A 14,639-nucleotide genomic window follows, 5' to 3' on the forward strand; every position below is an offset into this window, starting at 1 on the left:
TATGGGGTCAGGCTATCATGATGTATGAATCCTAAATTATTAGAGTTATAATAATTATTTTTAATATAACTATTATTCATAAGAAAACTATTTTTAGATGGCAAGTACTTATTTCCAACACTAATAGTATATTTCTGAGTTCATCAAAGATATTAAAAAGAAAATATGGATGTTGCAGTTCGAGAAGTTATTACTGAAGTTGTGTAAGGTGCAAAAAAAAGTTAAAAGCAATGGAAAACTATATGCTATATTTTAATATTTTATGGCTTCAATTTACCAATAAAAATATTTTTGAATGAATCATAGTCATGATCTGGTAACTCTGTTCTATGTAAAGAGCTATGGTTCAGAGGCACAAAGTTCATTGAATGAATTAAACCTTTCGGTATCATGGAAATCTCAGTGTGGAGAATAGATGCCAATAAAGCTTTGCCTGCTATTGAACTGAATGGAACAGTCTCTACATAAAGTACACGAAAAGCTTCTTTGATATATCACAGGACACACCTGTTTTTTTTAAAATAGGGTTGCACAAAGAACAGTGAATTTATTAATTCTCAGTGTGAGCAACTGATCTTTCAAAGCAGACATTCTAAGGTTAACTTTCATATACGTAGTGAATCCTACAGCATGTAAAATAAGTCTGAGCCTGAATGTCAAACATTAACCTTGAATATCAATAGGATCTATGTTTTATTCAGGAAAAGAAGAATAAACAGGCACATATTATGCATATTGTATAATTCAATTCCAGTACAGAGTCATAACTTCATAAGGGCTCTCAACATGTCAAGGGCTTTTATAGCTACACAGATATTTTGGGTAGATAAGTTGGAATGCCACTATACGAAGGAAATACTGAATTTGGAACTCTTGGTCTAGGATCAACATAAAAAGTGAATGTTCTAGCAAAATATTAAAATAAATAATGAAAGCAAAATTAAAAATCTTATTTCAGTCATTTCAATTACTGTTGTAAGATGTTATATTATAAACAAGTTTGTAATTTATATGCCACTGGTCATGTATTTAGTCTTTATGATACATAAAGGATTAGCAATATGCTGTGTGATCACATATACCAAAATCAAGTACCCTGCCTTGAAGAAAACAGGTGACATAAAAAAGCTTGGGAAGAAACAGGATGCAACTAAACATATGCAAACTTTATGTGCATACATTTAATCTTACTACAAAATGTCCATTAATCCCTGTAAATCCTTTCATTTAGTAATCAGTCATTGCAAGTTGCACAATAAACTTGTATGCTTTGCAGCAGAGGTGGGTCTCAAGGAGATAAAGGAAAGGAGTGACCTTATGGATTAGTTAAAAGGACAGCATTCCATGCACACAGGACAGTGTGGAATATGCTACATTAAACCTGAAATTATGCAGAGCAGCAGTACTCCAGGTAAAGACTCAAAGGGTGTGTGTGAGGTGCCTATTTTTTTTTGAGACAGAGGCAGTGTGGTTCTGTGATTAATAACTGGCCGTTAAGCAGGCAAGTTAATTAAGTGATGCAGGACTACACCAAACTCCTGTTACTTGCCACTGTTTCTCATAGGGCTGCTTCACACATGACATGCCAACACGAAGGGAACCATAGTGCAGGAGGAAAAAATGATGGCAGTGATAATTTTGCCAGTATCCATTTTGACTCTGTTACACATGTTCTGAAGTGCAGCAGGTTCCAAATACACAGCAGAAGAGACAAACAACACAACATGTGTGGGCATATTTTTCTACGCAAGGAGGCTCCCATTTGTAAGAAGAATATTATGTATGAAACAGTCCTAATTAGTTGCCAGATAGCATAGTAACCTTGGGGTAATGACTGGGGACAACCAGAAACGGTCTGAAACATATAAAGGGAGAGAGAGTTGGGATGAAGGAGGCAAGGCAAAAGAAGAAGAAAAATGGGATCATTTATGTCAAACAAGATTTCTCAAGGGATATAATTATTTTATACCTTTGCAATCCATTCTCTAAATGACTAAAACCATACTGATTTATTATTTTGTGACTGATAATTTGAACCACTACATACAATTGTGTATTCCACTTTACTATAAGATGGTGCAGGAAAAAAAGTAAAAAAATAAAGAGACAAAAATGCTTCCCCTTACCCTTCTTCTTCCGTACTGAAGCTTGGAAATAGAAAAGGAATGAAAATAAATCAAAATCTGAAGAGAATAATCTTTTAATAAATGTTAAGGCTTAAGCACTAACATCGAGCTTTAGGCACTCCTACCGGTAATACTGGATGAATTGTATTTAAGAGGCATTAAAAAGTAGTTGACTATTTCTAAAATCAATATCTAATTTCAGAAGTTAAACAGCATAGATGGGATGTTTTTTTTGGGGGGGGGGAATGCAATTTGAAAGAGACATTCTCAAAATACTTAGAATTTAAAGAGAAATGAACTGTAACCCTCTGATTATCAATTCCTAATTACCTTTCTGCAAATGTTCATATGATTTATGAATGAAATTGTAAATATTAAAGGGTGTCTAATAGTCAGTAAGAATGCAAAGACTTAATCGATGAGAGGTTTCCGTATAATCAGGCTATTAATTCTTAAGTCTGTGGATTCCAGCATTGGGATGCCACATGACAACTGGAAGCAGATACAGGTATCTACTCTAAAGAAACTAGCAACATGGCTGATAAAATGTCAGCACATATTCATTGTTTCACACAGAATTACCTGAAGTCCTTTCATAAATATCTACCAAGTTATTTGTGATGTTTCAAAGTATTCAGCACAGACTTTGTTTTCCAGGTCAGCGAATAGCTCCCATAGATGAATTAATTTTCAGGACAACAAAAATTAAATATTTCTAATATGTAGTGTCCAAGTAAGGGATTATCTGAAGGTCAATGGGTTAAGTGTTTTAGGGGCAAATAGAAAATAAATCCAACCACCACAATGCTTCTAGAGTTGTCTGCTGCCTAAAAGCTATAGGTATTTCTTATTATTTACACAAGAATAAATTGCTCATCAAACATGGGAGATATCTGAAGCAGTTTTAGGTGAAATAAAAAGGAAAGGGGTGTGAAAATAATGTTTTAAAAGCAGCATAACTGAAGTACATTGGAAATAACATATAGTTAGCATATGCTTTGCACTTAATCTAATTTCTAGCATTTCCACAGGGTAGAAAATGACTAATGTGTGCAGATAATCCATTGACAACAGACAAATATTCTAAGTTGGAAAAAGGTAACTTGTTTTCTTAAGCATCTTCTTTTTTTAAAATAGTAAAATATAAAATATATATTTACAATAGTTTACTTAAGAAAGCATACTATTTTGATTAAATGATCTTTATTAATTAGATTATGGGTGCAGCTGTGCTAATTGAAGAAAATATAAAGAATCTAAAAGAAATAAAGACCAATCTCTTTGATAAAAGAGCATCAAAGCCTTTTTTTCTCCAATTACGATCATTTTATTAGTTAATTATTAAGTAGTATATTATTATTATTTGCAACAACAGAATTGTATCACAGCGGCCAGTTGTTTCGCCGGATTTGGCATTGATTACTAGTTGGGCACCACCCAGGGGCCTAGGACGTCGTAATGTATTTTCGTAATATGCGTGCAGATCCAAGCAGTGCGGCTTTTTGCATTTGACTGATGGTGATTTTGTCAATTTTTAACTGTTTTAAATGTAATTCCAGTGCTTTTAGAATAGCACCCAGTGTGCCAATTACCACTGGAATTACCACTGCTGGTTTGTGAATTTCGATTTTTAAGTCCTAGTATTTTGCGATTTTTTTAATGTTCCTTCTCAAGCGACCCTGCTATCACCTGGTATTGCGATGTCTATGATTGCAACCTTATTTTTCTCAACCAGTGTGTCTGATGTATTATGCGCCAGTATTTTGTCCGTTTGTATGCGAAAAATTAAGTAGTATATTATTATTATTATCATCATCATCATCATCATCATCATCATCATCATCATCATTATTCTTATGAATTGTATCACAGCAGCCAGTTGTTTCTCCGGATTTGGCATTGATTACTAGTCGGGCCCCACCCAGGGGCCTAGGACATCGTAACGTCGTATTATTATTATTATTATTATTATTATTATTATTATTATTATTATTATTATTATTATTAAAGTAACTTGGGGACTTTGCATATTATAGCTCTCTGTCAGTTAGCATATATTTCACTGTCCTTTAACATATTCTATTAATTGATATACAAATTTATACACTTTCAAAGCACCAAAGACCTGAAAACATTCAGGCCAGAATCAACTACATGAATGTTATGGAATATCAACTCTACAACTAATAATGCTATGCTTTAATGGTAATTAGAAAATATCCATTGAAAGGATATGATGACATTTTCAATTGCCTATGCTATGCAAGGCAACGGCCTCTTAAGAACAGGAGGTGTCCCTGCACCCATTGCTCCTATAGCATGTATTTATTAAATACATACATACATCCACACATGTTTTCTCAGAACAATACTCAATTTGCTTCAGTGATACATACAAACTAGCAAGTAAGTGTGCAGAGGATTGCAAGTTGCACGTATACTTTCAAATTCTTTACTACAGATAAGCAACGCAAGCATACTACAGATATACATTTTAATGCTACCAGATCTCGGTTACAAAAATGTATGAAACCATTAAGTGGCAGCAAAGAGATAAAGAAATGTCTAACTCATTATTGCCATTTCCATTAAAAAATATCTGGTAGTTCTAATGTTCTAATGTGTTTAGCACTATTGGCAGCATACATAGACAGTGCACATTGTGTATTCTTCTACAGCTTGATAAGAAATACCAAAATTCAATAAAGTTGCCTAAAACCAATAAAACTTTCTCACTTGAAATTTGTTGAATTTGAATTTGCTAGGTAGTTTTAATGGTATGTAGGAAAGGACGTGGGAGATGGGACAAAGAAAGGTTGTCCAGAGATGGCCAATTAAGAGACAGCATAGTCTGCAGCTGGATAGCAGGTAGGGCAAGATGTTTAGAAGGTACCCTCCCTATTTCTTGGGCTATAAAGATAGGGGAAATTGGTGAGATAATTGCATTTTTAGACTTACAAGAGTCTTTACAGGAAAGTAGAATCAGCTTATCTGCTCATGTTTTCTATTTAGCCTACCTAGTAAGGCTAGGGTTATTCACATCTAGCCCATAGAATTTTAAATAAATCAAAACTAGATCCATGAAGCTATAATACAAGCTTTTATCACACCGAGGAATCTTTTTGTATATAAAAATCATATTACTAAAGAAGAAAGACCATTCGTTTATATTATAGTGATCATTTTAGTATTGTTTTTATCTTTAAAAAAGTATTCAATGCTAAACTTTTAAAAGCTGATTTGAATCAGATGGGTCCATGTAGTAACATGTGCAGTGGTTATAGTTATAAATTTTCGCATCCTAAAATACTTAGGAAGTCTTTGAAAAACAATGGACTACTTTCCTTAATTCGGTTTGCATTTTTATACTAAACTTATTTTATTCTTCCAGAAAGCTTTGAAATACTATAGATAGATCATCTACAATGATCCATATTGAAGAATATTGAGCATTATAATGTATAGCAAAACAGGGAAGGGATTGCTATAGATTGAGATTGTACAAATTTGATGGGAAACAATGTAGGAATAAAGTATAGGGATAGCCATCGGCAATCAAAGAGGGTACAAAAAAGCAAGCTGATGGGAGTTACATCACAGTTTAGTCTAGTAGTTAAAGCATTAGGCAACAAAGTGGGAGACTCTGAGTTTTAATCCTCCCTTAGTAATGAAAGCCTACTGGGCGACTTTTGGCCAGTCTCAGCCCAATTCAACACACAGAGTTGTGGTTGTGGGGAAAATAGGAGGAGGAAGGTGTGTTGGATATGTTTGCCACCTTGACTTATTTGTAAAAAATAAAAAACGCTGGATAGAAATAAATAAAATAGCTAAAATAAAATGATCTGAGTCCCAGCTCTTTGTATTATCCTGCATGAGAATCAGGGTGGATAAAAAGCGATGATTTTTTTAAAAAAAAAATCAGATTTTTTTCCTTTAAATCAGATGTTTTTTATTTTTATCAAATTTATTTAAATAAAATGCTTTTGGGATAAAAAAACTACCTAAAGATAGTTTTCTATTTAAGATACATTAATAATTTAGTTTATTCAGCATGAAATTGAGCTTAGTTATGTAGTATAAGGCTGTGTATTCTGCAATATTTACATTTTTGGTAAACTCATTCAATGAATCCAAGCTCTGCAAGCTAAATAGGAAACCTTCATTTTGTTTGTAAATAATAATAATAATAATAATAATAATAATAATAATTATTATTATTATTATTATTATTTTGGCATGGAAAAATGCGCCACTGTATCCATAAAAAGGGGCAAAATCACTGCATGTGAGGGAATTGAAATGCCCAATGGCCAATTAATTAAATGCAAAGAAAATGAAGCCTACAAATACTTAGGCATTCTGCAGTTGGATAACATCAAGCATGGAGAAGTAAAAACTATTGTCAGGCGAGAGTACACCAACAGAGTTAGGAAAATTTTGAAATCTAAATTGAATGGTGGAAATACAATCAAGGCCATAAATACCTGGGCAATACCAGTTATAAGATACACAGCTGGTATAGTTAACTGGACACAAGCTGATTTGGACCTTTTGGACCGAAAAACCAGGAAACTAATGACAATGCACTACAGTTTACATCCACGTGGTGATACTGATAGATTATATCTGCCCCGAAAATCAGGTGGCAGAGGATTATTACAAGTGAAGCAAACAATTGAAGAAGAAAATCATGCACTGGCTGATTATTTAAAAGAAAGTCAAGAACATCTATTAATCGAAGTAAAGAACAAAAATCTACTGAAGGCCCAACAGACGAAACAAGAATACAGAAAAGAAGTGATAAAATCAAGAATGGAGAGTTGGCAGAACAAAGCACTGCATGGCCAATTTCTGGAAAAAATAAAAGATAAAGTGGACAGTGAACAAACTTGGTTATGGTTAACAACAGGTACATTAAAGAAAGAAACAGAGTCACTAATCCTGGCTGCACAAGAACAAGCTATCCGCACAAATGCCATTAAGGCCAAAATCAAAAAATCCTCTGATGATGCCAAATGCAGAATTTGCAAAGAAGCTGATGAAACTGTTGATCACATACTCAGCTGCTGTAAAAAAATCGCACAGACTGATTATAAATTGCGGCACAATTCAGTAGCACAAATGATCTATTGGAATTTGTGCAAAAATTATAATATTAAAACAGCAAAAAACTGGTGGGAACATCAGCCTGAAAAAGTCACCGAAAATCAGATGGTCAAGATCTTGTGGGATTTCTGTATACAAACCGACAAAATACTGGCGCATAATACACCAGACATCACACTGGTTGAGAAAAATAAGGTCACAATCATAGACATCGCAATACCAGGTGATAGCAGGGTCGCCGAGAAGGAACATGAAAAAATCGCAAGATACCAGGACTTAAAAATCGAAATTCAACGACTATGGCACAAACCAGCAGTGATAATTCCAGTGGTAATTGGCACACTGGGTGCTATTCCAAAAGCACTGGAATTACATTTAAAACAATTAAAAATTGACAAAATTACCATCAGTCAAATGCAAAAAGCCACACTGCTTAGATCTGCACGCATATTACGAAAATACGTTATGACGTCCTAGGCCCCTGGGTGGGGCCCGACTAGTAACCAAGGCCAAATCCGGCGAAACAACTGGCCGCTGTGATACAATTGTATAATAATAATTTTAACTACCAGCAAGATTGAGTCCTTACATTTAAAGAATTCCTATCATTTCAGATCCATCATGGCAGCACCTGTTAGCGGGTATCCACTGCTGCCCGCCACATCCCTGACTTTGTTGTGTCACTGCTGCATCCCAGCCATCCCATTTACGTGAATGGGACTGTCAGTGAGTCAACAGGTGGTCAGAGGGGGAGCCGCTGTGGGACAGAGATGACAGTTGCTCTTTAAAAATTATGATTTAAATCAAGTTGATTTAAATCAAGCCTTTTTACTAGTGATTTAAATCATGATTTAAATTGTGATTTAAATCAAATTGATTTAAATCAAATCCACCCTGATGTGAATACAGAGGCGATCACAGCTCCATTTCAACCACTTTGCCTGTTTGCCTGTAAATGACTCTTGCCATGGCCCAAGGAAAATTGTTTCTGGACCTTAAAGGAGTTCATAAGTAGAATAATGAGATATTAAAGCAGCAGTGCAAGAAGTGAATTTCATTTAGCACTACACACTGATTTCTATAGACAGGTCAATGAATACATTCTAGTCACTGCTCATATAAAAATTATGATTAATTTAGATTAGGTTGCATCTAAACTTTGTAGCTAATCAAAGTTGGGGGCAAATTTTATAAAATCATCATTTCTATTTTCCTATGATGTTTCTGCTCGGGAGACTTGGGGAATTCTTTAGAAAAGTGTGGGAGCTGAGGGATGCAGGTAGACAATGGGCCATTGCCTCTCTTCCTTCCCTAGCAAGAATCCTTAATCTCTTCTCTAAAGAGTCGTCTTGCTTATGGAAGCCTAGTTGCAAAAAGATGCAAAAAATATTCCATGAGATGACAGGAAGACTTTTTTTCAACAACATAAAAAAGCAACTCAGTTTAAACTTCTAAGATACTTATCTGGCTTATAAAAAAAAAGTCTAAAAATCTTTCACAATGGATGAAAAGAGGATATGCTGTTTTATCAACTCTTGAAAAGGATAATTAAACAATACTCCCAATAATCAAGAAATTTGATACTGACAAGATTAAAACACATCAACACTAGCATGTATAAATAGGTAATAAAATCATCACAAAACTAAATTAAAAACAAATAATAATAAAACATTTTTTGCCTTTTGTAACATAAGAATGGTGAAGAAATTTTTAATAAATTTTATAGTCAAGAAAATTAATCCATAAAAATGTTGTACACATAATAGTAAGTTTTGTATTTGACAAATATTTTCTATATATTTTCTATTGAACTTTTTAGTTTTGTTTAAATATAATTAATTAATTACAAAAAGCTTATTTTTTAATAGATAGACTTAAATATAACTTCTTAATAATTAATAGAGATGGTTAAAAATGCACCTATTTTATTTATGTATGTTCATATTAGAAGATTATGGTATTTGGTTAGTAAGAGTGAACAAGATTCTCTCAAAATGTGAATTGAGCAGCATAAGAATTTAATAAATAACATAAATAAGATCATGAAGGAAGTTATTAGGAATCAACAAATTACTCAGTAACTTTTATTGTATTTTACAAGTAAGATAACTAAACCGATTACCATGCAACTATAAAAAATGGGGAAAAAGCACTTCAAAAATACTTTTTCTTGCTAATACAAATTCCTCAAAACTTTAGTAATAAATAAGCAATTATGATTGGTTCAGAACCAAAAAAATAATAATGATAGGAAGTGTACAGTTGCTGCATTTCTGGAAGGATCCTTTCCTTTGCCTAATGGATATTCTTTCTTTGTCAGTTATTATCAGCAGAGGGAAAAGGCTACAAAAATCCCCCATAAAGCAGTTTCCCTTTTTCTTACAAGCAAATGTGTCTGATGATAACTTTGATAATCGCTTGTTAAATTTGTGCAAAAGCTTCAAATCGGCTTTGAACTGCTGATAGAGGGGATCTGAGAGCAGAAATCTGTTTCTATCCACTAATTGTATTTGAGAATCAAAGCAAAGAACCCCAATGGGAGCTACAGGTACATAGGGTTTTTTTTTTGTCAGCTTTTTAAAAACAAGGACTAACAGCTTACCTTTATCCACTAATGAGAGGCCACAGAAATTTAAAATAAAACAACATTAGATGAACTGATTAATCAAAAATACAATAAAATAAACTACAGTTTTAAGTTAGTATTTAAATTGATGATGCATATAAATGATAAATACATTCTCTTGCAGAGTTGGAAACAAGGTAGGATTATTCATGCTCATCATGCAAACATGGAGCCTCCAGAAATGCAACATTGCTATGTAATCATTGCAATCCAATGTTCAGTACAAGGTGCAGTTCGCTTTCAAACAGTATAACATTGGCTTTACATCCCATCATTGCAGCATGCTCTTTAAAAACACTTTCTTACCAAGCTCTTCAAGTTCTGAGGTCATTGACTTAGACCGCAAGGTCAGTGCAGTGGTTGGAGCCCGTTTTGGAGGTGGTGGGGCTTTGCATTAAACAGAAGGATATAGATAATAAGTAAAAGCACTTCAGAATACATTGTTCAGATTCAATTCAAAATGGCATTACTATTTAAATTAAAATTAGTTAAACTGTTTGCCTCAGTGCCCAAAAGATAAAGTTTTCTGATCTACAGCAATACCTATGAGCTACATACATAAATGTTCACAGATAAGAAACACAACACACATGGATACTAATTTAGTTCAATGAAAGCTCACAGTAGACATCTTAGACACAACAGTGTTCAAAACAAGAATATTAATTTCTAGCTATGCAAAAACTGTATGGTACTTGACTTTTTAAACAATACATTTACTATGCTGAACTCATAGTTTTATACTATTCTAGAATTGTGAGATAAAAATGCATAAATGAATCATCGTAAGCATAGCATGCTGATGCCAAAATTGGGTTATCACAAGAAGGCTTAGTGAAGCTCACATATATAACTCTGGCAATCATATGGAAAATAAGGAGATTTATGAACCGTGTACTTTCATTCAGTGGTGGGATTCAGCCAGATTGCACCACTTCAGGAGCACTGGTTGTTGGAAGAAATCATTAGGGAAGAGAACTGGTTGTTAAATTATTTGAATCCCACCACTGCTTTCATTACTACATTTAATCCTGCTCCTAGGAGTAGATAGTGAACAACAATTCTGATCAGATATATTTGTGACATAAATACAGATCAATAAATTACAAAACTGCATGGAAAAGGTAAAGAACAAATAAAAGCCACTAACCAACACTCAATTGCCAAAATGCATGGTAGTTGGCTGCAGGATTTCCTTATACAAATTATTGTCACCACTAACTCTGAGAATTGAAAGTGGAAAAGTCTTAGAAAAGCAGGGAAAGTGCCAACAGCTTGGCAAAAAAAAGTAACAGAAATTAATATGAAGATGCTGTTTTTTAATATTGTCATCTCCATACTCAATCAATAAACAATGTTGAAAGATAGCACGACATAAGAACCCCAGCTTTATTCTAGCATGAATACATGTCATTTCCAGCATTGTTCATATTATTTTATATTATGATTATCTCTACTACTACCTCCAATGATATCATACTTTCATTAAATAGAAACTCCCAATAATCATTTTTTGGTTTATTATCAAGACTAGTTATTCTTTTATAAACGTATGTGCATGATTTAAAACATGTTGGGTTACTGATTGACGACATGCAACCATAAAAGCAAATGCCATATAAAGATGGTAACATGCATGTGTATTTCACAGCAATGGAACAGTTTCAAGTTAGATGTATTAATAAGAAAAAAAGACATCAAAAATACAGAGTACTTTTATTCACCTTAAGATAGTTATTTCAATATGGTTCTAATTGATTAAAAATCTGAATATATAAAAATAAAAAGTATATTTGTTGATTGAATCTATCAATCACACATTTTCTAGGTCAAAGACATCTTGAAGGATTGTGATTTATTATTTATAAATCAAATAGCTAACAATTATCCCTCTTTCATGATACCCAGAAAATCTGCTACCACATTTTGCCAATCAGTAGGAATGGCCATTAACATGGAGAACCATCTATATGAAAATGTATTAGCACATGCTTTTGACGGATTGCAACAAAACCTAATTGGATTCAGGTATTAACTCTCTTTTATCTCAGAAAGATACTTAGCAATGCTGGAATTACTTCCTTATGAAACAATTTCATATCCATCCTGGCAACGTGTGTAAATTGTTTCATTTGTTCAGAATCTAATAGCACATTGCAGGAGTATAGTAATAAATTATAAAATTAGTCTCTACCCAATTATCTCACATACACATACAGAGGCACTTCAGGAGCAATGATAACACCAGAAGTATCAGTGTCCTCACCACTGGAAATCTATCTTAAAAGAACCTTGCATTCTTGAATGCGGACATTCATCTTTTCCTTTAATTAACGATTACCTGAATGTCAGAAAATGGAATGGTATACCAGATTCTTTTATGAAGAAGCATCTGAAACAATTAAAATCATAAAAGACAGTACCTTTCTTTCTGGCTGTGTCATCTGGATCTAGATTTCTGGTTACTGTGACAACTTTAAGAACTAAGTGATTGCCTCCTTGTCGGATCATGTTCACCACCTGCCTGTGGCCAACCTTGACTACATTTTCATTATTAACCTGTAGACAAAAAAGAATGGGATGGAATTAATGTAAACAAAATAATTCATATTAAAGTCACAAGGCAAAAGTCTGTTTTCATTTTTGTGAATTCTCATACAAATTAATTTAATTCTAGACTAATGTGAGGATCAAAACTTGTTACGCGACACCAAATTCTCCTATGAAATCAGCATTTCAAAATTATTCTGAGGAGAAAGACATGTTAAAACACATCTGTGAGGAATACACTGAATTGAAGATGTATAGGACAGGAGAAAAGCACATCCATAAATAATGTCTGCCATAGGGCCCAGAACCATAGAGTGCACCCCTAGAGCGGCCGTTGCTGGAAAAATCGGAAGCCAAGTTCCAGAGTTTGGAAGCCGGAGAAGAAGTTATGCTCGAAATGTGGCGATGGTGGCGAAAGTGGCGACAGTGCCCTGGCCCTGCAGGGAGAGCTGGGCCAGGACATGGTAAGGCTGGTAGGCATGTGAGCTGGGGGTGGAACAAGTGCTCACGCAACCACCTTCTCCAGCCGGGCAGAGCTCCATGCATTGACCTAGGGGGTATCCCGAATGTGCCAAGCCGTGGGAGCTGGGGGGGTGGGCAGAGCGCCATGTGTCTTGGCGCCTTAGGGATATCCCCTAGGTCAGTGAATGGCACTCTGCCTGGCTGGAAAGGGGGGTTTGTCAGGTGGTTGCTCGTAAACGTGGTCACCTCATGGTTGCTTCACCCCTGAGGCAGTGCCCGGCTCACTCGCAAGGGAGTAGCCACCCGGCAACTCCAAAACAATAAGCCTTCCTCTGATAATAAGGCCCAAGCCATATTTTGTGGGTCAAAAGAAAATAAGACCCTGTCTTATTTTTGGGGACAAACGGTATGTACGGTATATATAATGCGGGTAGTCCTTGCTTAACAACTATTTATTTATTGAACTTCAAAGTTACAGCAATGTTGAATGAATGATAGTTGCAGCCAGATCTCAAATGTATGGCCATTGTAGTGCGCCATGGTCGTATTATCAAAATTCTGGTGCTTGGCAACTTGCAACTGCCTTGGCCAATGACCAGGCATTCTTCATCAACAGTGAAAGGAAGAAGTTCGTCAAGATCAGCTGGGGGTGGCAAATATAGGCAACAGAGTATAGGGTGTCTAAAAGGGAAGGAATGGAAGGAAAGATGGAGGAAGTTGAAATGGGGAGCATGCCACAGTAGAAAAAGTATGAGACCTTCACCTACCAATTGCAACTGGGATTACCAAAACTGCTGTTGCTAAGTGGTGTGGTCACAGGACTCAAGATTGTTGGTTGAGCAACCAGGGCCAGCAATTGAAAGAGCATTGGAAGAAAAGTTGTGTACCCATTGCAAATATACAAAGATTGAAAAAAATAATAATTATCTGTTATTACAAATCAAATCCAACAAGAAAAGTATATTTGAAAAGAATGAACCAGTTCTTTTGATGGAAAGAACAACATCCAGAATCAGACATACAGGTGTTCCCCAATTGACAATCTCAATTGGGCCAATAATTTTGGTCATAAGTTATTGCAGTCATTAACAATGGAGGGAAGTTGCTTGTGACTGCCTTGTTCAATGATTGCAATCCTGGCCTTCCCACTTGCAGGTGTTAAGAAACAGCATAAGTCATAACAGATGTAAGGAAAGAACTGTTTGCTACTGGAGGGCAAACGGTTGCCCTCTGTGCACAGAAGGGAATTCCTGTGCTGGGCCAGATAAATTAGGCAGTTCCCTTCTTGTGTATGGAGGGGTACCACCACGCTGGGCTAGAGAAAGGAAGCTTGGAGAGTTGAAGAGTTTGGATTAATTACAAGAAGGCATTCAACTTCAATCCATATGATTGGATAATCAAATGCCTAGAAATTATAGGAGTCACTAGAAACATCAGAAACTTTATACAAAGATCAATGTCACAACTGAAGTCATAGTTGCTGGTCAATTGTGATAGACTGGAACAGGTTACTATCAAGAGTGAGGCCAAAGCTATCAAATATCAAAACATCTGACATGCTATCCCATTTTCTTTACCTAGACAATCTGAAGCTGCATAGAAATACATTATGTGAAAGAGTAATTGCTCAACACTGTCCATGTATACAGTCAAAATATTGCAATGGAACTTGGATTGGACATATGTGCCACCCTCACCACCAAGAAGAAAAATAGTGAGCACTGAAGGAATAAATGTTCCTTCAGTGTTGAATGTTGAATGAATGT

The 14,639-nt window shown here is 34.9% G+C and overlaps 1 protein-coding gene across 5 annotated transcripts in view; it reads right to left on the bottom strand.

Moving 5' to 3' along the window:
* The window catches only part of SHANK2 (SH3 and multiple ankyrin repeat domains 2), a 339,586-nt gene that overhangs the window by 47,685 nt on the left and 277,262 nt on the right, over positions 1 to 14,639 (bottom strand). For 3 of the 5 annotated variants that reach the window (XM_032225503.1, XM_032225496.1, XM_032225527.1), the window contains 3 exons: positions 12,285 to 12,420; positions 10,168 to 10,248; positions 2,127 to 2,147 (listed from right to left, as the gene is read on the bottom strand). In XM_032225503.1, the coding sequence (XP_032081394.1) occupies positions 2,127 to 2,147; positions 10,168 to 10,248; positions 12,285 to 12,420 (238 nt within the window). The remainder of the gene's footprint in view (positions 1 to 2,126; positions 2,148 to 10,167; positions 10,249 to 12,284; positions 12,421 to 14,639) is intronic. The other 2 variants (XM_032225512.1, XM_032225519.1) reach the window with 2 other exon arrangements.

Source organism: Thamnophis elegans, chromosome 1, assembly GCF_009769535.1.
Source record: "Thamnophis elegans isolate rThaEle1 chromosome 1, rThaEle1.pri, whole genome shotgun sequence".
Classification (NCBI taxonomy): Eukaryota; Metazoa; Chordata; class Lepidosauria; order Squamata; family Colubridae; genus Thamnophis; species Thamnophis elegans.